The 25,557-nt window shown below is 40.8% G+C and overlaps 1 protein-coding gene across 4 annotated transcripts in view; it reads right to left on the bottom strand.

The window, feature by feature from the left end:
• Positions 1–25,557, bottom strand: part of APP (amyloid beta precursor protein) — a 295,324-nt gene that overhangs the window by 15,180 nt on the left and 254,587 nt on the right. For 2 of the 4 annotated variants that reach the window (XM_073363091.1, XM_073363112.1), the window contains 2 exons: positions 16,207–16,428; positions 10,261–10,314 (listed from right to left, as the gene is read on the bottom strand). In XM_073363091.1, the coding sequence (XP_073219192.1) occupies positions 10,261–10,314; positions 16,207–16,428 (276 nt within the window). The remainder of the gene's footprint in view (positions 1–10,260; positions 10,315–16,206; positions 16,429–25,557) is intronic. The other 2 variants (XM_073363102.1, XM_073363122.1) reach the window with 1 other exon arrangement.

The raw sequence follows: 25,557 nt of genomic DNA, 5'->3' as shown, positions 1-25,557 counted from the left end.
AAATTCTTAGACTCGGTGACATCCTGTGGCAATTAGTTGCACAGTCTGATTAGTTGCACTAACGTTGAGTGAAAGTATTTATTTTCATCTGTTGTGAATTTGCCACCTTTCAGTTTCATTGAATGTCCTCTTGTCCTTTGTGTTATGAGACAAGCAGAACAGAAGCTCCCAAACTACCTGTAGACTATACAAATGATCCCATTTTAAGGGTGATTTTGATCCCTCTTATAACACACCATTAAAAAAAAAATTCACTTTCAGGACACTCTTCAAGGCATTTAGACTGTTTTCTGGCATGTTTGATTTATTAAGTTAACTACTTATTGATGCTAAAATGCTTAACATTTTTTTTAAAGAGAGCAAGGTGTCTGCTTTTTAACAAGATCACATTACACCATTAAATTTAAAACAGTGAATTTTGACATTTTCTCATTGCAAGAGGCAATTTCTAAGGGCAAGAACAGTAAAATGTTTAGGGAATTGCAATTTGAAAACTACACTTCATGCTTTGGTCAAGGAAACTGAGGGAGGTTAAATAAATAAAAAAGGTGACAAAATATTTTCTTTCTAGCTCCAAACCAGACTAATACTAATTTTCCAAGTGAAAGGAAACTCCTGGATCTGGTTAAGTGACACTCTCTCCTGCATGCCCCACAAAATACACACTTGGCTTTTCTTATCAAGCATACAGAAATATAAATTACATCACAAAACAACCTTAACTCTAATACAAAATAAATGCTGTCCTTTCATTAGCAAGTACAAAATAAAAAACACAATACAAAACCTGTTTGAAAAAAATACACTAAAACGTTAGTGACAAATGGCTTCAGTGCAAGTTCAAAAGGAAAAATTATTTACTATAAATTACATACATTTATGCAGCAATTCTACGTATTTTAATTTAAAAATCTTACTGTTAACTGATAACATTTCCTCTCTAACATTATCCCGTAACAGAAAATATTTTGATACTAGAGGAAAGATAGATAAAAATAAAACTTCCATGAGTGAAATTTTAGATTGTGTTTTCATGAAATGTTTTTCTTTATACTTGATAAGAATAATGTTTTCTTCTTATATGTGTAACTGAAAACATGAAACTTAAACATGTTTTGCCTTGCTTTTAAGTATTTAGATTTATTAAATGAGGTGATATGTAACTATCTTGCTGTTTAGCAGCCTTATTTTTTTAAATGTATTTCTTTAGACTGTTTTAAAATACAAATTTGCCCTATTATCTTAAAAGAGAAAAACCAATTGAAATTTTAAAATTTCATATTAAATTACTTGAGAGAGTAAAACAGCTGCTGTGGGGATTGTTCCTGTCTCAAATAAATTAACATACATGTTTCTGTAAATACGTGTTTGAGGCCTTTTAAAAAGAGAGAGAATGAATTCCGCTGGGTAACTACCCAGTTGTAGATCATTTACTTCATAGTTTGTAATTGCTTCATTTACTGGTTAAACAGCTGTGCAGGACTCAGTGGTTTTCGTTTGCAGGGTTCCTCACCAATCTTCATTCCTGTGTAGATCCACAGGACAGGGTGCCCCTGAAATATCAGACTGAGCGTCAGGGGGGACTTGCCCCCGGACTACAGCAGCACTGATGACAGAGATTCAGGACCCTGTTTCCCAGATTGCTCTGGCAGAGATAGAACTGGCTAGTAACACTACCAGAACCAGAGACCTACGCTGCAGCTTATGCCGGCGTCATTGATGTTGCTCAGCGGAGTGAATAAACCACCCCTCTGAGCAACCGAGGTTATGCCAGCATAAACTGTTGTGTGCACAGCACTATGTCGGCAGGAGGCTTCTGCTGTTCGGGGAGGTGCGTGGTGGTGGTTGTTTTTTTTTCTGCTGACGAGTGTGTCTTCACCAGACATGCTGTATTGATACAGCTGTGCCGCTGCAGCTCTGTACATATAGACATACCCAAAGGCTTTGGTTTTACTCTGGTTGGTTGTGTTTAGAGTGTAGCAGGAAGGGAAGCATCAAAGGCAGGGAGGACCCTTCTGACTCTCCACACTCCTACTCAAGGGAAGACTGAGCCTTTTAGGATTTCTGGGAAACTGAACAGTGTATCTCAGCAGATAGCAGAAATCCAGGAGGCTGAAGAGAGTCAGTCAGGCTACCATGTAGGGTTGCCAACCCTCCAGGATTGTCCTGGAGTCTCCTGGAATGAAACATTATGTTGTGTGATGAAACCTCCAGGAATACATCCAACTAAATTGGCAACCCTACCACCAAGAGCCAGCCTAACTGCACACTGAAATCCCAACCAGAGCAATGTAAGGATGATCTTCCCCTCCTTAGGGTGGCTACTTTGTAAGAATACCTGTATTCATTTATATTGCTATTTTGTTTGCCTCTGACTCCACCCATCTGAACTTGCTATTTGCCTAAGGAGGTGCTGGGAGGGAACACAAGGCGGTTTGTACTGGCTCTATATTTGGGACCGATAGAATTTATGTAGTTTTGTTTTTTGTCCTGATCTCTTTTTCTATTGTCCCCTATCCTGCGTTCCCCAGTTACTGTTTTAGTACTCTGGGAAATGTGATAGCTATTTCTTTTTGTGTGTGCTTTGACTGACATTCCCTCTAACAGATTATGTGTTATATATTTTTCCAAGGGAAAATCTGCATGGAGAGGGAGCTATGACCTAGTGGTCTGATTACGTGACTGGGAAGCAGGTGACTGTAGCTCTGACTCCACACACTGCAACTGATTTGCTGCATGACCTTGGGCAAGGCATTTAAGCTTTCTGTGCCTTGTTTTCCTCAGCCGTAAAATGAGGGCGATGTACGTCTGTAAAGATGTATGAGAGATCTCTGGGTGAAAACTGCTGTGTAACTGCAGGGGATTAATAATTTTGCAGACACTCCTTAGGAGTTGATAAGATCTATGTTTTGTTAACTCTTCTTACTCCATGTATTGCTGCAGGGCTCTCTATGAGAACCATAGTGAGCAAATTCAAAGAAGATTTTTTAAAATCTCCCTGAAACGCAGTATAAAATCCTTCATTTTAAAACTTGCTTTTAAATTAATGTAAAAAACCCAAAATGAATCAAATTTGGCAGGTCTCTCCCTGGCATGAGTCGATGCAGCTGTTGTGCAAATGCATTGTAAATCCTCATGGAAATTATTTTTAAAAATACCCCTGTGCATGCATAGAAATAACTAGGATGTTATTTATAAACTAATGATTTGAAAATTTCCTATTTGGAAAAAAATCTGCAAATGATTTTTGGATTCAGAAGTATAAAAAGTGTCTGAAAATATATAGAAGATCACAGTTTCAGCCAACTTCAGGAAATAGATTTCTAAACTTTTTTTTAAAAAAACTGCTTTGCTCCCAAACCAAGAATTTATTTGCCAGGTTTCATCAGAGAAAAAGTCTTATGGCCAAGTAAAAGTAACTCCGCTCCCCCCCACCCCAACACTTTATAAAGAAGGAAGAAATAGTAAAATACAAAACAGAGCCACATGATGAGTTGTTGCTGGGGTATCCTTTTTCTTTTTGCTTTGGTTAAAACAACTGAATTAAATTAATTTCACTAAAAGAGAAGAGCGATTATTCATGGTATTAAAATCATCAGTAATTCACTTGTGTACTGTCTGCCCACACCTCCGATAGAACGTCACAGATGTTTTAATAATACTGCAACATAAACAGTCTTTTAGGGAGTCTTTACATATATTGGCTAGTACTTCCTAAGCCTGCTATAATATAACAGAAGCAAGGAGGACAGGTTACTGAATTTGCTACAGCAGTAGGGGGACAGGATGAAAGGAGGAAATAGAAAAGGTTTTATGAGCACAGTCCCCACAAAATGATTAGATAAATATTTAAACAACAGCCAGACAGCTATGTTGGGAAAATCCTAAAAGGCCAAGTAATTTGAAAACCAGTGTTTTCACATTCAATACTACTTCAATAAGAGTAGGAAGAAGTGATGCCATAATATCTGTGCACCCTGGCCCATAAAGACCCATTGTCAGACGGTGGCATCTGGATTTAGCAAGAGTGAGGACAAAGAAGAATCTGACCTAATAGGAAGGCAACACTAGCATTTTTATTTGTATGGAGCGTTGGAAATTCTGTCAGTATTGAATAATAGCTAGTTTTCTAATTTTGCCTTCACTTTCCTAGACCAGGGCTGCCAAGTTAATATGGAGTTACTGAGATGTAATGGGCTCATTTGTGTATTTTCATGGTGCTATTATCCATAAAAATTTACTGGGGCACAGGCACTAAGAATTCAGCTGTAAGAAATTAAACAATGCACAAGTGATCTCTGGAAAGAAAACATATTATTAAATCAGCACTTACAGTGCAGCTATCAGCTAAGAGGTGTTACTCTTTTCATTACAAATCCTTTCTGTAAGAGGGGTTTTCAAAGCTTGGCAATACATTTTGTTCTGGGCTATACTATACACTATAAAGTTCTCATTGTATGGAAGAGTTTTTTGTAAGGTAATAAATACACAATTATTTATAAAATTAGAATTCAAAAGAAAATACAGCTCATGGCTGACTGCTCAGCATATGAGGTTTTGGATACCTCCATACCTTTTTTACCTTCCCACTGACCTCTTTATTCTCTTAGCTTACTTCCTTTTGGGGGGAGGGGGGGAGAGTGAATGTATTTAGGCACAATTCTACCTCTGTTCCATCTTTTGTGAATGACATATAGGAAGCAGAGTGAGCTGAAGCATTAGGCTTCATTTCAAAAGTCTGTCCTGCAGGTGCTGCATCTACATTAGGAAAAGTTGGTCATATGCAACAGCACTGGCTACAGGCAATTGCTCAGAGAAACCTTCTCTGCCCCCCCACATTTTTGTTTTTTTAATTTTAAACTATGTTGGGGGTTTTCAGAGTCTGTTGTATTCAAGAGCAAGCCCTCTCTACATGACTGTTTCTGCTCTTGCTAGCAATAGTGGAGCTGCATAGGTGAATGATGCAATTGATTTTTCCGAGTGAAGGCCCTGGAGACTTGGTGCCATTTTCCTCAGAAGCCTCACCACTCTATGGACCTCACAACTCTTCACATTTTCTGACATGATTGCTCAGGGGATTGATAATTACTAGGCAACTAGACTCCATATGAAACTGTTGCTACACCTGATAAGACTGCAAGCAGCTGGGCTAAGAATCATTCTGATGGACCGAGGCTGCATTATTTCTCATGGTGGTGATCTGATTTAGGTGTGATCTCAAGAAGATCCTACTGTTTGCACAGAAATAAGGTGGTGGTTGTGAGAACTTCCTACAGTAACTCCCCACTTAACGTCCCCTCGCTTAACGTTGTTTCTATCTTACATCCCTGCTCCATTACAGAACATGCTCCGTTTAAACTTGTGCAATGCTCCACTATAATGTTGTTTGGCTGCCTGCTTTGTCCACAGCTGACAGCCCCCTATCAGCTCCCCTACACCCACCCCCGCAGGGCCTTCCCCCTGCTCCCTCCTGCCCACAGCAATCAGCTGGCTTGCAGCATTCAGGAGGCAGGGGGAGCCTGCACGCCATGTCCTTGCTCCTCCCCCCACCCTCCTGAACTCCGCAAGACAGCTGATTGCCATGGGGGAGGAGCGAGGACGCAGCCTGCGGAGCAAAGGGGAGAGGGGGGAGAAGAGGTGGGTTAAGGGTGGGGTCTTGGGGGAAGGGGTGGAGTGGGTAGGCCAAGAGTTGAGCCCCCCACCCCTGGTGCTTGCAGAGTAGGGGAAGCTGCCGCTGTGCAAGGTGCTTCTCCTAGCCTACGGCACCTTCAGCCTCCTTGCCTACCTCATTGTCTCCACTGCCAGTTCACTGTGCGGGGTAAGGAGGGGCACCTCACAACTATAATACTGTACTGTATGTACAGTATGTTTGTAAACACACAGCACCTGCACACTACCCCCCCACCAAGCTTCACACTCAGCAATGATGACTGTAATATTAAATGGTTTCTTTAAAATTGTTTAAAACTTATACCTTTATTAAATTGCTTGTTTAAAATGTATATAATGCCTTTTGTCTGGCAAAAAAAAATTTCCCTGAAACCTAACCCCCGCATTTACATTAATTCTTATGGGGGAAATTGGATTCGCTTAACATAGTTTCACTTAAAGTCGCATTTTTCCGGAACATAACTACAACCTTAAGTGAGTTGTTACTGTACTTGCCAATATATCAGCTTTTTTTTTTTTTTTTTTAAGTGTACATGTGGAGGCATTAAACATCTGTTTGGGTTTTTTTTAAAAGGTTCTGAGCACCCACTGGCAAGTCAAACAAGTTAGCTCATGGCAATATATTTGAGTCAAGATGTTCATTTGTTTCCAAGACCACAAGGAAAGCCTGATTATGGATGACAGACATTGATATTTTCACCCTGCAGAAGCAGAAACTGAAGAGTCAAAATGGCGACATGAGGACCCTTTAAAGGGAAACCAGTTTGGAATCGCTACCACTTTTAAAAAATTGTTTAAAGCAAGGTCAGGTATTTCACCTGCCTTTGAGTCCCTCTGCTAATATTTGTGGTTCTACAAACACACCCTCCTATTTCACAATGTTTTTCTCTCCTCTACTACATATGAAAGAACACTTGAAAGTTGACCTCTATACAAAAAATTCAGTGAAACCAACTATATACAAAGAAAAATATTGTTTCCTTTTTTCAGTTATAATACATTGGTTTTACTTGTAATAAGTGGTTAAAAATTCAGACAGAAGGGTAGTTTTTAAGTTTACAGCATTCCTTTTGCATTTAATACTTCGAGTTTGATTAATTATCTACTTTAGTTGGAATTCTGGAAAGTGACTAGTGTACGAGCTCTGAATGCTTCAGAAGTATTTTAAAATTACCTAAATTATAAGTTCAATGTTTGACAGAAAATCAGGTGGGTATTTGTTGCTAGACACTCACACTTTGGGCAGACTGGCAGAAAGTTTCACTATGGTGTTTGCCCTGTCTTGATCAGGTTTTAAGAATTCAGTGTGTCGACTGATAATATGCAGTAGCTCCATTTACTATGACTCCTTTTGTTGCTGAGATCAGAGCCTAAGTGAATGTTACTTAATTAAAAACCTGGCAAATAAGGTTGTTTGAGCCTAATGAATAATTGTTTGGCTCAACCTAACATCAGATGGGCATTAGCAATGCCCTCAAGACTTCCTCATGTAAGTCAACACAGAGACCTCTGAGTTTCGTGAAAGCCTTCTCTCTTACTTGTTGTGCAGAGACAGGGTGGTGAAGGATACTATGTTGTCTCTTATGTATATAGTATATTATGATATGTTGTACAAGGCATCTTGGAATGCTGAACTTGAAGCAGAGAGTAAATCCAATCTAGCTAAGGATGCATAAATATTTCCATTATAACCCTCTATTTTCAGTAATTACTTGTATAAAGCTTTTCCTTGTAGCCTAAAATGGATTTTTTTTTATTACAGCACCCATCTGAGTTAGGAAAGCATTATCGCTGTTTTACAGACAGGGAAGTGAGGCAAAAGGTAAATTAAGCGACTCACCCAAGGTCATATAGGAAACTTGTAGATGAATGTCAGGTCTCCTGAGTCCAAGTCAACACTCTACCTACTAGATCACCCTATTAACTTGATCGTTTCCTGACGTGAGCACTTTACCACACAAACGCAAAGGGAACTTGACAGTTTTATTTAATGGAATCTGCTAACGTTTTAAAAAAAGTTAATAGGCTAAAAATCCATTAGGCTTTTCTGAAGACAAAAAATATCTGGAAGTATAAATGTTAAGAAGCTTTTCCAGGTAATGTAAAAGGGATATGCTATTTTCAATTAGTGCAAAAATTAACACAAGGTAGCCACTTTCCCCATCTTCTTCTAACTGAACCACAGAAGTTGGTTTATTCCAACAAACTCAGGGTGCAGGCACAGACATTAGTTCCAGCATTAGATTTTAGTTGGCCTGCCAGAGTAATTGTGCTCATTTATTGATAAGATGGTCAGTTTGCACTTACATGGGATGGCGATGTTCACAAGGGTAAGATTCACTCAAGGGGACTCTAGGAAAGCAGGGCACTGAGGCAAAGGGTAAATTAAGTGACTACAACAGGACCTCCCCAGCACTCAAACTCTATGTTAAAGGCTTAAGTGTTGGAGAGGCTGTTGCACAATGCCGCATTTGCACTTGAGTGAATGTCACTTAAAACTCAAGCAGTGAAGAGTTAAAGAAACACTCAGTGTAACTTATGAGCAGAAAAACTGCCCTCTTTCACTTTTGGAAATTTGAAGCTATAAAAAAAAAAATCACCTTTCAAAATATCACAGCCCCTCTCAGAAATCTAACATACAACCTTGAATAGATCGTTAACTACACTGGCACAGGTACTCTTGGTACAATACCACTGCCAGCCAAAGGAATGTACAAGTAGTAAGAAAGAACCTCATTATCAAGGGTTTAATGATATCACTTAACAAGATGAAGCCTGAATGTGGCAAACTGGAGCAAGGGAATGTCTTCTCACATCAATACCCACCAGACTTTCCACTCCTCATTTGTGAAAAATATTTAACAAGGAACATGGGTCTCTTAGCATGATTATGCATATCAACAAGATAACAAGCATAAATGAGTGAAGAAGACATTATGCAGGAAAAGAACTATGAGAAGAAAAATCCTTGTGAAGCAGACAGGTTACAAGGTTAGGATTAAAGCGTGAGTATATTTTGTGGGTGAGGGAGAATGAAAATAAAATAATGCTGCATACCCTATGATATTTCTACCCTTTTTTAGGAAGATCTATATCCCAGAAGACAAAAATACTTAGGTGCTAGGAGGATGTTTGCTGATCCCAATATGTTTAGAATAGCATATGTCTAGATCTGTAACTGATGGAATTCCTGGCCCACTTATCCTAAACAGAATAAATTGGGGCTCTGCACAAAACTAAAAACCAGTCAGTTAGAATGATGGTACAATCACATTACCAGGCTGAATCTTGTGAACTGTACTTCAACTTGCTTTGGAAGATGTGGGTTTTTATTATTGTAACATTTTCTGAAGGTAGTAAATACTAGTCATTTTAGCTGAAAGATTTACACACGCTTGAAATTTGGAAGGGGAGAGAGAGAGTGATCTTTGGCAGGGTGGGGAGGGCATGGGGTGGTAAATGTTACACTCGCTTTTAAAAAATGTGTTGTTGCAGTGCTGAAATTCCGATCCAAGAACTGACTAATCTAATATCACTGATGTGCTGGAGGGAAATCTAAATTCTGCCATGAAGGGAAGGTTGGAGCAATTGCTCTGCCTTCAATGGAGTCAGACCCGGAGAGAGACTACTACTAGAAAGGACTTCTTCCTGAGCTTCATGGAATAATAGAATATCAGGGTTGGAAGGGACCTCAGGTGGTCATCTACTCCAACCCCCTGCTCAAAGCAGGACCAATCCCCAACTAAATCATCCCACCCAGGGCTTTGTCAAGCCTGACCTTAAACCTCAAAGGAAGGAGATTCCACCACCTCCCTAGGTAACCCATTCCAGTGCTTCACCATCCTCCTAGTGAAAAAGTTTTCCCTAATATCCGACCTAAACCTCCCCCAATGCAACTTGAGACCATTACTCCTTGTTCTGTCATCCACTACCACTGAGAACAGTCTAGATCCACTCTCTTTGGAACCCCATATCAGGTAGTTGAAAACAGCTATCAAATCCCCCCTCATTCTTCTCTTCTGACTAAGCTTGTAAAAAGACATCTGAAAAAGCAACTTTGCCTTTGGAAATTGCATCAAGGGGTGGCTGGTATTTAACAAAATAAGTCCTGTCCCCTGAACCCCCTAAAAAGTTTTAATGGCCCCATCAATTTCCAAACTGTAGAAGCTGAACCCTGCACCTATTATTTTCAATTTACAAAACACCATCTATTTTTCGGGAACAAAGTATACACATACCTCCAAAGTAAGGGTTGTCTATATGCACAGCGGTGCTGCTTCCCTCTTGTTTATTAAAAAAACCTACTTTTGCTACATGGGAAGAAAAAATGGATGGTTCCTCCAGTCTTCTCCCCCGTCCTTTTTGCAAGCACATACTGATATAGAGAGAGTACTCAGAGGCTTGGAAGGAAGATTTGTGAGAGCCCCTTTTAAAATTCTGGCTGCAACTCCCCATCTATACTGGTTCGTGACATGACACTACAGTTTAACAGGGGGTAATAATAAAGAAAAGGTGATCATTTCAGCTCAAGCAGGTCACAGACATGCTGGGAAAAACATAGGTTAGGTAAAAGCCATGCAAGTTATATACCTGGTCTTGTGGTCAGTCCTCTGTCTGCAGCTGGGCGGGCATCAACTGGCTCAACTGGGCATGTGCAAAAAAAATAAAAGCAAACAAAAAACCCAAAATGATAAGTCAACTGCTCTGTTGTTGGGATAGTGCAGGAGAGACATATGCCATAAACAAAGTTATAATAGCAGCAGCTGGAAAATATTTGCCTTAAATTAATCCTGGAAATAAAAGGAAGGAGATGGGAAAAACTTCAATAGTGTATTTTGTCGCTGACATGTCCATCCAGCACTTTATATTCTGGATACTGCTCAAATTAGAAACGATCAAGATCAAAGAATTTTACAGTGAGTAGGGTAAGGCTTTATACATTATATGCTTAGAAACATCTTCCTGACTTTTGATTATAATTGGGAACAGGAATTGACATGAATCCTTGCAACAAGTTTTAATCATTGCTAATTTCTACACACCCACTAAATCTTAGTTTATTTTTCCAGATTATTAACTTTTGAAGGCAACAGTTACAGGCATTAGAGAAATATATAATAATGTAGTTCCTAGTATATTTTGGTTTGTATGCAGTAAAATTGTCCATCTAATTAGATTATCTTCCATTTAAAAGTGGAAAGGGACTTGAAGAACAACCATATTTCTGTGCCCCTCATTCACATCTTTTTTGGTGTTATTCCTCCCTTCCATCGTCATTATTTTTCTTCTTTTATGCTACTTTATGCTTCTTTGTTCCAGTTGGAAGTGCCAAAATGGCACACAGAACTTGGTTTCTGCTTTTGGTTGCTCTGGAAATAGGGTGCAAAGTACCAGATGGCTTGTGAAAGTCACAGCTTGGTTTTCCAGATCCACGGTATTTAGACAGGGTTCTGTTATGCGTTTGAATTTTGGGATGGTTATCTGAACTTTCTGATTAGTGATGGTGAAGCCGAAATAAGACAAAGGAGTTGCTACTGAACAGCAGGGTGAAAATGGGAATTTCTGTCTTATAGGAAATTATGCCATTCCAACATTTGCTTTTATCCTGAATTGGGACGAAAAGTTGAATTTCAAATTTTTTTGTGGAATGGAATTTCTGAATATAAACCACAGTGACAGTCCCAAAATTCAAATGTTTTGTTTCAGTTTACTGACCTGAGCTGCTTAGGTTTGAGTCAGTTCAATATTAAAATGCATTTTCCCAAAGTGGTGAATTGCCTCATGGGAGTTGTAGTTCAGAGGCCTGATGGCTCCATTCTCTCCCATGGGCCAGGCTCCCTGACTGGACAACATTTCCCTTAATTTATTCCAAGTCATGTAAGTGCCATGATGCACCACACTGCTCAATGAGAGGGAAATCCACGTTGCATTATAAAAGATGTCCTCCAGGGAACCTGGCGCATAGGAAAAAAAGGAGGGTCCCAAATTACAACTCTCAAAAGACAATGTGCTGATAGGGAAATGTAGTTTAATGTTTTGTTGAACTGATTAGAAACAAAACAGACTGGATCAGTTAAAAACAAAATATGCTGGTTTGGGTTGAGCTGAGACAAAATAATGTTTTGAGGAAAATGCATTTTCTGACAGGAAATCAGTCAGAGGGAATATTCCCAACCAGCTCTGCTATTGAGTGTTGAAAGGGGCTTTTCTCAAGGGGATTGCACTGCTTTCTTAGCACACTCCATGCTCACCTACATGGGGAAGTAAAGATGGATCAGTTATCAAATCATCTTCCTGGCAATTCAGAGCACCATCAGTAACCCATGTGATTGCCTTCACAAGATATACCAGAAACTGCTTTTTGTACAATGCTAAATAAAAGCACAGCCACTAAATGTTTTCTCATCTAAGTCTTTTGCTAGGTTTCTCAAGAGGAAGAGGAGAAGGGAACTGTTTGCTGTAAATTGGTGTGGCTACATGTGGCTGGCCCAATACTTCTGGGGATGAGGACGGGGGAAATAATAATAATACTTAACTCTTCTACAGTTCTTATCATCCATAGTTCTCAAAGTGCTTTATGAAAGGAAGGCAAGTATCATTTCCCCCCATTTTACAGATGGTTAAATTGACACACACAGGGAAGTGACTTGCCCAAGGTCACATAGGAAGGCTAAAGCTGGGGACAGAACCTCAAGATCTGCAAAAGTAACTAGTGATTTTGGAATCTTCCATTTCTAGGTGCCCAATATGAGACACCTTAATGGGGCCTGATTTTCAGAAAGTGCTGAGCATCTGCCTTCTGAAAATCAGGCCCCTTTTAAGGTTTTTCTAACTGGACACCCAATATTGAGGCACTCAAAAATCATTAGTCACTTCTGAAATTTTTGGCCTGGCACTCCTGACTCCTAATCCACTGCCCTTGCTGTACTACATTGCCTTCCTATTATAGCATGTAGACATGCTTCCTGTGCAAAGTAGGCCTTGTAATTCTGTGCTAGTAGCTTTAGTGTTGTCAGTTACTTGGCAACACAAGGGGATTGTCTACAATGATAATTGTTTGTATGCTTAGGGAAGAAGAGCCAGGGCAGCTGGAAACAGAGTAGAACCACCACAATGCACATGTCTGCAAAACAATCCCCAGGTAGGGTTTCCTCACATGGGGAACAGCAGGTGGGCATAAGGGAGAGCACTGACTTATAGATATGTTCCTTGAAGAAAGGGTGGGTGCCGGAGGAAGATGTGAAGTGGTATAAGTCTGTAATGTACAGGATGACTATGTGCAAAGATATGATAACCAAAGTACTAAGACGACACATGGTACACTGCAGTCCAAGTTTTCAAGTAGTACACTAATTCTGCATGCTCCAAAACTGTTTGTATATATACTGACCTCATTTTCACACGCGAATATGGTAATTTTAGGCACAAATCAGCAAGTGCACAAAATCGGAGCCCAATGCTATTTTCCGTAAAACTTTGGTCCCAGGCAGTTAATTATTGTACCTATTTTTTTTCATGATGGGATGACTATGCAGGCTTCATTCAGTGTACCCTTGCATCACTTTACATCGAATATTAAGATATCTGAGGGGAATATGAGCATTTCTAGCACTTATATATGTAACTTTTATTTAATCTGGAAACACCCACAATGTGCTTTTTTCCTTCCAAAAGGAACAGAAGGGGCAGTCCTTCCCAAAAGAACTCAAAATCCAAGACAGACCAACTGGCAGGGGTAGTGGTACAATTTTCCATGGAATCAAGAGAGGTAAAAGTGGTGATTGGCCACATCACGATAGCATAAAGTTATGTTAACAAAAATATAATTTTAGAAAAAAATAAACAGTCTATTCCTCACTGAGAACAACTGTGTCTGTCAGGGGAAAACCCATAGGGTGAAAACACTGGCAAAAACTCCTATTTGACTTCCACGGGGCCAGGATTTCACCCTTAGTTTCTTCAGAAGTGTTAGGGGAAGTATATCTAGCTGAGCTGAGCTAGACACTGGCAAATGTGATGGCCATGCATTACTAACTAAGCTAGAAATATGTTAATTTGTATTATAATTCATTGCTAAAATAACAGTACCTGTGAAATTCTCTTTTCCAAGTTTTTTAAATACAATATGCCTCATTTCTTGGTCTTATTACGTGGACTTAAATTATCTTTTTTTAAAACTAGAAAGGAACAGATTTTGTAAACCTGTCAATATTTCACAGTCACTGGAAGATAACTCACATGATCAAAGATCTAAGAGTTCATGTAGGTTTATATTCATCCTTGAATATAATTGACATTGGATATTTATTGGGAAATTAAATTAGTGTATACATGGGGAGAGTGGGGGACTTTCAGAAGTCTTTGAGGGGATTTGCTGGCTCTTAGCAGGCTTAAACTCAGACTGCAGAGAAATCAATTTTTCACTGGCTCCTTAACTTCTAACCAAGGTATAGAAACAACTGCAGATGGAAAGCAATTCTAAATGGAGAGAAACTGCTAAAATAACACTTATTCTTTTACACAAATATGCAATCCACAGGGAAATTCAGAATGAAAGTAAGAAGTCTCACACTTAAATCATCCCCCATCACACCAGCAGGATAAAAGGATGTCTGGATAGACAGCAGTTTTGCATATACTATATCCTGATGATCGCTTAAACACACCTCCAGAAGGGGGAGGTGCTAGATTGAAATTCCAAATTATGACCTTAATGCTGGATTTGCTTTCACTTGTTCTTTCTTACCATCACTCAACTTCATGAATTTCTTTTTCAATGGCTAATTAAAAACATCTCAAGCAGCTGTGACAACGTTGAGAAAAACACAACGTAACAGTTCATTTAGAATCAGTCTGCCACATAAACACATATTTAATTTACCTGACAGACATCAGTGTCTGTTTGAAAAATTTGTATTCTGATGTGCACGTTAAATCTAAACTGGTTTACCCAATACATTGTAAGGCTGCTTTGGATAATAGTGAAGTATGTTGTTTACCAATGCCACAAAGGAATAGCACTGCATTCATGTTAATGTTTCCATTTAGGGAGTTAACACTCCCAGGCCAAATGACTAACACGCAGAATTTCTGATCACCAGTATTTCAAAAATTAGATTTACTTCCAGCTAAAGCAAAGCAGTATTAGCATCTGTAGATTGGCTATTCATTAAACAATGATCAAATTACCAAAACACACAAGTTAAAATTGTTAGATAAACCATATGCCACATTATCCAGAGACCGAGAATCTCCTCTAAGGGTCAGTCCTGCAGAGCATTCTTGGGTGGTGCTCAGCATCTCACATCTAATGGCTACTCCTATTATTTCAACTATTCATTATAGTGTATCTTAAATCTCTCTATGGGGGTATTTTTAATCCCACATGTACTATGATTCATTATTTGTGAAGCAACAACAACAATACGAATATTCTTGTCTATAAAGACCCTTCAATACTCCTTGAATAGCTATAAAAGATTTACAAAGTAAACACTGAAAGTGCCACAACAGACGAATGTAGCACGTATTAAAATGCCCAATAATCCAAAATTAAACAGTGTATTAGTCAAAGCAGAGTTGTTTGTGCATCTTTATTAGGAACTTATTAAAAGAAATAAGAACACACATCTAGATGCAATTTATCTGCCCGGGGAAGCAAGAGTGTCATCTTCAAGTAGCATCTATTATTCTTTCATAAATACTCATTTTTCTGTTTCAATTGACCTGGACTGAGTTTCTCTCACTAAATTGGAGTTTATGTTTCCCTTTGTTTATGTGGAGTTTATGTTTCCCTTTGTTAATTCATCTCAACACTTACATAAGAAGAAACTTAAGGGAAGTGAACAAGAAAGAGTTTTCTAGATTTCTGATTAATGTGGCTCAGTCACCTCGACAAAACGTGGCCTTTCTACTGCCCTGACAGTAAAATGCCCAATTATTTTTAAATTTAATAAATTAGATAGAAATTATTTAAAATTAAAAACATGAAAAGCATAGGATTGTCTCAACTGGTTATTCCATGAGCTACACGAAGTACTCCTTTAGAAGCTTTCACTGTCCAGTTACAAAATGCTGAGCGCATGCAGAATGCACCGGCAATAAATACCGGAAAATATTCTAATCAGTAAAATTACATGTATACTTATACCACAACGTTTTATTTTTAGTATGACTGTAGGGTAGTGTGCTTATTCATTTTGATGCTAGCAATTAAAAGCTGCTGTTTAAGTGATTTTAAAATGCACATACTTCTAACACATTAACCCCATTAATTTACAGAATATCACTTAAATGTTGCTTTTTTATAATAAGGGGAGTAGATGAAATTCAACACTGAGATTTATGATGTAGTCAGGATTCTCTGTCCCATTAAGGAAGCCAGACAGGTGTGGCAGACCATTTCCCACAATCAGAATGTATAATTTCCTAATTAAGTCAGAAAGGCCAAGATTTTCAGGGCACGAATCAATCATCACACACCAACTCACTTCAAAGCACTCTGGGTGGGGCCTTCTCTCAGTGATTGTACATTACCTTCATTTTCAGTGTTGGCTGGGACAGAATCAACACCAAAAGGATGCCATGGCTGAAGGTCATCTAGGCTGAATTCTCCATCAACTGGAAGAAGTTCAACTGTGGTTTTAGTTTCAGTCAATGAAGGCATGAGGGCATCATTTCCATAGCTGATCCTGGGCTCACTGATCATATTGGCCAAGACATCATCGGAGTAGTTTTGCTCTTTCTGAAGCAGTTCATCTGAAAACAAACAAATAAAAGAAAATATGTTGTCAATATATGAGGACTCTATTTCAATTTTCCTCTGATAGGAATTTATAATAGCAGCTTTTATTTTTTGTAAGAAGTTTTAAGAAAAAAAATTTAAAGGAAAAGTTTGGCATGGTTAACATTTTTCATGCTGCTCGGTGAAACGTTTTCCAAATGCCTACAAGAAACATTTGATACCCAGTTTCCCTACCCAGAGTATCAAAGCATGGGTCAATATCCCTTCATTCTGGGGCATCTCATTCCTTTTGATGAACTTGATTGTTTTGTCCACATTTGGGAAAATTTAATTCATGTCAGTTGTCATGTGTTAAGGTGGGCGGAAACTATGAAGGAATAGCTTCATTCTTTCCTCTTCCAGTCGCAGCACATCATTATCTCTGCAATGCTCTTGATCTCTCTCTGCCCCCTAATCTACAGCCCCAATACCACTTATTGCATAAACCTGGGTCTACTGGGACACTAAACCAACTTAAGGAAACAGCTATTTCTTTAATACAATGTGGATACTTTATCCAAACTATTGCAATATAATTATAATCTCAACAATCTCAAAGTAGTAGATATCTACATTATCAACCTATAGTGTGAACCTATAGAAGGTTCTATAAAACATATTGAATATTAACTTATGGCCAAAAATGAAGAAAATATATGAATAATACAGTACACTCAATCCTCTGCAGAGATATCATCATCATTAATTAGCCAGATACACATTTGTAATATAGTACCTATTGTTTTTGGATTTGAAAAACTTAGGAAAAGAGAGGAACAGAGCACTTCATAGTCCCATATTTTAGGGACATATTTTAGCTGTTTTGCTTCCCAAGATGCTAAAAATTAGTTGGATAACAACACATGACCTTTCATGTCTCATCACAGTAATTCCTTGTAAACATTGTTGTGTCCTGTTGCCTCTGGGTGAGCAACTGTGCCCTGCCTCACTTTACAAGATGTGGAGGAGGACGATGGCCCATGCCATAAACTCAGCATATAGCCCTCCAACAGTTAAATAACAACTAACTCAGACTCTGGCTGTCTGTGCTTTTAAACAAACATATCCACATATACAAAAGACAGGCGCTTGGTTGCAGCACTTTAAGCCAAGGAACTGACCTGGCCTTGGAGTTCTGGGTTAACATCGAAGCCCTCCCCTTCTGTCCCAGTCTCACCCAGCTCTACCCTCAGCAGGAGCAGCAAGTCTTCTTAACTGTCCTGCTATCTCCCTGTTGGCCCGTATACCTTCTGGCCCTTCTGCACCTCTGAAGGACTATATCTCGCTGGCCAAAACAGATTTTTCTTAAGCAGGAAGTGTCAGGACACCAATGCCTCCAGCAAGAGGCTGAGATGGCCTGAATGACTCTGTCACACTCCCATTCTCTCATCTCCCATTCCACTGACTGTTTAGGATTCACTCTCTTGCATCATGCATCAAATCTGATTGCAAAGTCTTTGGGTATGGCCCATGTGAAACGTACCTGTATTTTGAGGAGCCTGGCATACTTTTGGGCATTTTAACAAACAGCTGCCAAGAAGGAAACTTGTTAAGAATTGCCAATAAAGTGGCAGCTAATTAATAATGCTGTTTTGAAAACACATACTTTTTTCAGACACAAGTGACTGTAAAGGTTATGCTCAGAGAAAAAAAAAGACAACTGGTGATACAATAACTCTCATTAAGGATGGCCTCTTCATTCCCTTGTCAATACAAGCTACTGAATTTTTGTAGCTATACACTTACATTTGAATTTTGTGACGTTATAGAAAGTCAGAAATCTCCGCTATGCTGCCAGCCCCTTTAAGTCACTCTGAGGGTGCCAAAGGGGCTCAAGTCTGTCCATAATTCACCAGGGGAGAATTCGCCGTGTGGAAGGGAACTACCTGCCAGTGTAAAGCTGGAACAGTTGGCTCCTGATCCATCCAGCCTCCTGATTCGGTAATGGACATTAGAGAAGAGAGAAGACTGCTTCATTATGCCAATCCTCCACTGGCATAAGGGATTCTACGCTAGTGCAGAGATGCCAACCTTGCTCTGAGACTTTTAGGGATTTTTATGAAAAAAAAATGAGAGACCCTAGGGAGTTTTCTTGGACCATTCTCTCCCCACCTCTGCCCTGAGGAACGAAGACCTCTCCCCTTTCTCTTCCCCTCTCTGTTTATGGCCAGGGAGGAGGGGTATCTGCATATTCCCTCTAGACCCTGGCGGCCAGACCCAAACATAGATAAAGGGAAGAGCTGCCCTTCTGTGACACCTAGGGCTCTTAATTACCTTGGCGGGACCTCTTTCTTGGGAAGATTGTGCTGGCCTGCTCTAGGTTCCAAGGATGAGTTAACGTAATCCAGCAGGGTCCACACAGGGCCGTTACAGCCTGTGGGTTGGGCAATGAATCCAGCAGTGCCCCAAGCCAGCAATGAGGCATCTATGGTGATGGTTCTTCTTTTTGTGTTGCAGTGGGTGGCATGTGAATGGGGTCCTCACATAGGCCTTGTGGGAATCCTTCCACCAATTCAGGGAGTCGAGAATCTTCTGTGGAATAGATACCCTTTTGCTCAAGCTGCGTAGGCGGTCCTGAGCCAGGCCTGGAGATATCTCGAATGCAGTCTGGCATGGGGTGTAATGAACATGCAGGCTGCCACGTGACCTAGCATCTGCAGGAAGGCCCGTGTTGTGGTTTGAGAGCTCCTCTGAAGGGTAGAGATGAGGTCGGTCATAGTGATGAATCTGTCTGTAGGCAGGAAGGCTCTGGCAATTCTGGAATCTGGAGTGGCCCCCATGAATTCAATGCGTTGGACAGGTGTCGAAGTGGACTTTTCTGTGTTGAAGCTCAGTCCAAAGGAATGGAAGAGGGCCAGGGACTTGCAGGTTACAGACTGCACTCTGAGAAGGGACCATCCCTTGAGAAGCCCGTCATCAAGACCATTATCCCCAATTATCATAACAGGGCCATCACAACCAAAAGCACTTCGGCAAAAATTCTGCGTGCAGTCAAGAGACTGAGGGGGAACACTACGTATTAACAGTGATCATTGCCAATTGTGAACTGTAGAAAGCATCTGTGAGCAGGATGCATCACTAGGTGAAAATAGGCATCCTGAAGGTCAAGGGCTATGAACCAATCTTCCGGATCTAGAGATTGTATTATTGTTGCTAACTTTAGCATCCCGCACCTCTGTGTCCAGATGAACGTGTTCAGAGTTTTGAGGTCTGGGACTGGCCTCCATTCTCTTTGGGTACCAGGGAGTAACTTGGGTAGAGCCACATCCTGATGAAGGGAGGGACTGAACTTGGTGACTCTCGTGAGAACAGTCCCTGAAAGAGGATTAGGGATGGGGCGAATGGGGATGAATAAGTGAATGGCACAGCCTGATGTAATGACTTCTAGCCCCATCTGTCTAATGTGATCTGGTCCCATAATGGTCTGATATAGGGCAGAGGTGAGGGAGGACAGAGTGGTGGAAGAGGTGGAACCAGAAGGAGTGATTCATGGCTCTCAGCCAAAATATCAAAAGGACAGAGGAATTTTTCCTCTGGTATCTAGGCCTCTTCCTGGGTGGTTCCACACCCCTCTGATATAAGTATAGGCTTGGAAAGAATTTGATTTTCATTTTTTGTGTGTGTAATTTTGATAGATATCGATTTTTATTTTTAAGAATTTTTTTAATTTGTATCAACTTAGATTTTCATAGTGGTGTGAAATTAGGTAGGGGACTGAATTATTTAATGGCAGTAGATGTTGAGATTCAAAAAGCTAAGCTTTAGTTATTTGTAACAAGCCTAATTCACAGAATTTTGCCTATAAAATCTTCAGTTCCCACCACTAGGACGTTATGGCTAAAAACAAAATCTTGGGGCTTCTGTTACAGGTACTGGTTTGTGCCGCTAGTCACGATGGTCCTGGAGGTTGCCCTGGAGCAGGCGACAGGATGTGTGTGTCGGGGGGTGCGAAGGCATGAGCTGTACCATTAGTGCCGCTGGATGAGCTCTCTTGGTACCTGGCAGGAGAGAAAACAGTCAGGTTCCTCAAGGATTTGGAGATCCTTTGAGAGCAGGAATCCGTTTGGTTCCAGTGAGGTGGGTTGCTGGATGACCGGCTGTGACGTAGTTATTGGTACTGGGGACAGTGTAGCTGGCTAATCCGCACACCCCTTATACTCCTGGCTGCTACCAGGATTGATACTGGGGGAGCCAGAACTGATGCCAGTTTCTTTGAAGAGTCTTTGTGTATAAAGGGCTATGAATTGGGTCCAGATGCTGGTGCTAAATAAGGCTTCATTGTGTGGGAAGAACTCAAAGCCATTTTCAAGGGTCTGTGAGACTCAGTTGGGGTGGGGAGGGGCAGTTAGCAGCCTCAGCGGTACCCGCACTGGGACGCAAGGTCTCCTTAGTACCTGACCTTTGGGGCAACTTCCCCTTTTTCTTTGATTCTCCATTAGGGGACTTGCATCTTCTTTTTTTGGAATGCTTCCAGGGTTCTGAAGCTATCCCTTGAGACTTGCTTATTGGAGCTTGAGCTGTGGAGATCACCAGGGCATTCAGATCTATATGCAGGGGTGAGGTTGGGCTCCGAGTCAGTAGCAAACCTCAAGCAAACCATAACTTGAGCCTGTCTTCCCTTGGCTTCCTAGATCTGCTCTTGAAGTCAGTGCAGACCTTACACTTCAACAGAATATGCACCTCCCCAAGGCAGCGTAGGCAGCTGATTTGTCCATTGCTGAGGGGAGAAGACCTTTTGCAGGTCCAGCAAGGTTTAAATCCCGGGGTTTGGGGCATACCCTGAGCAAAAAGGGGGCTTCAAAGAAAGGAACCAAGGTGTGCAGGGAAGCCACTGGGGAAAAAGAATATTGGGAGGTCCCGCCGAACACACAGAAAGTGTAAGAAAATATTAAGAAATAAAACAGAGAAGGGCAAAGGGTTAGCAAAACTAACCAACGGACACTGCAAGGGTCCATCTCAGGGTGCAGGTGTCCAATAAGGAACTGGAGTGGCGCTGGGTCCACCCATCTCAGATCAGAATATAAGGACATTTAGGGTGTAGTCGTGGACCAATGGACACTGTTACTGAAAATCTGTGATCAAAGGTGCAAGGGTACGCAAGTGCAACTGAAGTGGAACAGCCATAGTGACATCTACTCAAAGAAGAGCTCAAGAGCTCTGCCTATTCCCAGCTACACTTCTATAACCCCAGTACCTTTCCTGGCCTAAACCAATCCTAAACCAATGCTCAGTCCATTTGACCATGGTGTCTGCCTCTCTAAAGAGGTTTACTGTTACAAAGGGGGAGGAGCATGTGAAAAAGTGACAAACACACTGTACAAAAATGAGAAAAAAATTCCCAACAAGCCATCAACAGCACCTTAAAAGAATCAGACTACTTAAGCTGCAGAAGAAAAATGGAGTTTCCGTCCCTTGATTTAAATCTCTGGTTTTGGAGTTATAAAACAACTCAAACTGTCCAAACTTTAAATGACAAAAAAATAGTACAGTTCCCAGAGTCTAGAAAGCAAGCATAGTGAGGCCTGCATTGAACTGTCAGAACTGGGGCAAACTTTTTGGTTGATTCCTTATCCTAGAATTGCATGAACACTGCTATCTTTCAGCATTTTTGTGAGAATGAAATTAAAATGAGTTATCTATCCGGGCAATATAGCAAACCACTAACTTCTACAAAGACTACCCTAAAATGTCCAGTTATTTATACTGACTGCCAAATTTCAGGGTCTTCTTTCAGTGCTAACTTTGCTCAAATTATTCATGGCTTTTGATACTATCACACATTGTTATTCTTCAACAGAGTGTCCTCCATTTTTTCCAATCCTTAATTTTCCACTTCCCTGCAAAGGATAATTCTCTAAATAAACTCATGGTCGGGGGACACAGCTGGAGGCCAGAATGTGCATTCAAGTGCATATCAGCAGGTTTCTGTATACAGTGACTATCTTCATTATCAGAGCTGCAAAAAAGATAATTTTCAGGCTGTTCCACAAGACCTCATCTCATATCGGACCAAGCAGACAAAAAACCCAAACCAAAATCCTTTAATAGATGTTCTCTTTCGATATAGCTCATTATGTCACTGTATCGGTATAGGACTCATACAAAAGATAGTATTTTGGCACATATCGTTTTGCATTGTGAGAACGTGCTCAGAACTAACCACAACTCTGAAAATAACACACATCCAAAATCTGTGACAGAAGAACTCCCAGCAGCTCAGCGTTTGGATCAGATCCAATTAGCATTCTACAAATAGGATTCTTATCTAGATCTATGGAGAACCCCCCAGTAGCAGGGCAGTTACCCTGCTCCGGCCCTGAAAGGGTTAAAGCCCCTGGGAGAGGGCTGGGGCTGCAAGAAAAGGCTAGGCTGATTGGGGAAGCAGCCACAGATGGGGCCACGCCCCAATCAGGCCACAGCTGGCCCTATAAAAGTGCTGTGAGCCAGGAGCTCAGAAAGAGACTCTTTCTCTAGCTTTTGAGAGAGGGGGACTGGCTGCCTGGGAGAAAAGGGTACCTTGAGTTGAGCAGGGTTAAGGGAAGGCCAGAGGAGCTGGGGAGTTCCAGCCTGGAAAACCCCAGGCTGCAGGCCTTGCTAAAGGCCAGGAAAGGTACTGGGGTTATAGAAGTGTAGCTGGGAATAGGCAGAGGCAGCTGATCCAGACCCCCTTGCCGATGATGAGTGGTTTACAGACTTCAGTCTGCCCCAGTGAGCGGGGGCTAGATGGTGACTGGCAGTAGCCACTGAGGCATGGTGGGGATAGAGGGTTGGGGGTTCCCCTGGGTGGGGAGACCCAGATCGTGGGTTACTACTGGGGGCAGAACCCTGATGTAGAGGGGCACCAGGGTCCAGGAGGGACACAGGGGCCAGCGACAGGCAAGACACCGGCCTGCAGAGGGTGCTCTGGGCTGGAAGAGCTAATTCCCAGGACGACCAGCAGGAGGTGCTGCACTGGCAAGTCTTGCTCTGCTACACTCCCATTATACTATTTCCCTTCCCCCAGGTTACCACAGGCCTGGGCTCACTGACTCCTTCTTGAGTGAATGGGAGGCTCACACCTGCTTTATCATCTTAATAGGGCATCTGGACATCACAGTCTTTCCCATCCTCTCTCCTGCTGTTTGTGGGAGTTCTCCATGACCCTCTCTAGAACCTATTCCCTCTCCAGGAAGGGAAAAAGAGGAGAGGTGTGGTTGGGGAAGTAATCAGGAAGCTAGCACCAATGTCTGTCTCCCCCCCTTGCCCCCCCCGGCTGTAATGAGCCAGGAAGAGTGGCAAATAAAAGAAGGGAGAGGAGAATAGTGAAATCTCTGCTGTGGCAGCTTCTAATAGACAGGAGTCTGTCGAGTGGATAAACTGCTCTGATGCTTATGCGGCTTTGTCTCCACTAGAAAAGAGTTGCCAGTATAGCTACACCAGCAAACCCTCCAAGTGGAGATGGAGCTTATGGGAGCAAAAGAGTTATTTTGCTGGTACACCTTATACCAGTTCCCCAAACAAAATAAGCTATATCAGCAAGATGACTTTTTTGCCAGTATAACTGCATGTATACTAGTTTGCCACTGGCATATGTATATCAGTTACAGGTGTGGATTTTCCCCACACTTCTAACTGACACAGCTACGCTGGCAAAACTTTTAAGTGTACATCAGGTTTCAGTCCCTGGGACAGAAAGGCTGCTCAGGAATGTCAGGAATCCATTAGTCTCACTCCAAACCATTACTTTTACCTATTGTGGGTAAGAATTCATTAATTAAAATTTCTGAAGGGTCCAGGTTTAGTACTTAGTGATACTGGCACGGTGGAAAGAAAGCGTAACAGAGTATAGGCCATTCTGGTAGCATCACTATGTAAGGGATATTTGTCTGGTCTTTTCTTAGGTAGCAACTATAAACGTAGCCATTTTAATTTTAACTAAGCTTAAAGGATTTTCCCCCAAGTTAAACAGAGTATATTTCTGCCCAGCTAAATGGTCCAATAACACCTTAAAAAACAAAACACATCACCCTCTCAATAAGAGAAAAAACCCTTCTGTGCACCAGCGCTTTAAGTAACCCCATAGACTCCACAGACTAGCAAACACTCCCCTCACAACCCATATTTGTATGAGACAATTGTAACAATTTAACATTGGTTTAGAAATGGCTTTAAAGAAATTAGTGCAATTGTGGACGCTCTTACTTCAATCTGAGAGTGCCTTATACTGGTTTAGCTTAAACTACACTGATATGAGGCACTCTCAAACTGAAATAAGAGTGTCCATGCAAAAAGGCTGAACTGATTTAATTACATCAGTTTCTAAACAAATTTAATTAAACTGCTACAATTTATTGGCCTTATAGGGAAACCAAAACCAAACCAAATATAAGCATTGCAATGCCTTCTTACTGACATTTGGTTTGGAGAGTGAAATAAGTTAGTCCAGCAAAAGCATTTTTTGCCAGTTTAATTGTGTGTACATTGTGGATTTTGCTGGCATAGCTATGTTGTTAAAAGAAAACAATACACCGCTATGCTAACAAATTTTTTCAGTGTAGACTTGGCCTTCAATAGAAATCTGTTTGTCTTAATTTCAAACTGCTCAGTAAACAAAAGTGTATCACATTAACAAATGTAATGCACATGCCCAGATGCATTTCACAGTTACATTATATGCACCTTATGAATGTTTCTCAGTAGAATTTACTTGAGATATAAATAGACCCTTGAGTACGGACTTCCAAATTATGAACTGTGGAATTTTATCAGTACGGAGAAAAATTTGAAATTAGGAGGACTTAGGTTTTTGGACCAAAATGTGCTCTGCGTATCTCATGACAGAATCCTAAATAGTTAAGTTGCAGTTAGACATGTTTTATTTGAAATTGAGCATTTTCTCTATTGTTAATAGCTCCTGAACTGTCTCCATTTCATATTGAACTCAGTCTGTTTCCTAGTACATATCCAGGCAGGTGAAGCCAGGCAAAACCCCACCAACCCAAGGTCTGGCATGATTCATCCAACTTTTCCAAGGCCCAGTTAAGTAAATCAACTCAACTTCTGATTTCATATGTAATGTCTTTCATATAGAGAATAACCACACTGCGCTAAGTAAAAATGGTTAC

Source organism: Lepidochelys kempii, chromosome 1 (genome assembly GCF_965140265.1).
Source record: "Lepidochelys kempii isolate rLepKem1 chromosome 1, rLepKem1.hap2, whole genome shotgun sequence".
Lineage (NCBI taxonomy): Eukaryota > Metazoa > Chordata > Testudines > Cheloniidae > Lepidochelys > Lepidochelys kempii.
The sequence above is the reverse complement of the archived record's forward strand: the minus strand, read 5'-3'. Positions and strand labels throughout refer to the sequence as shown.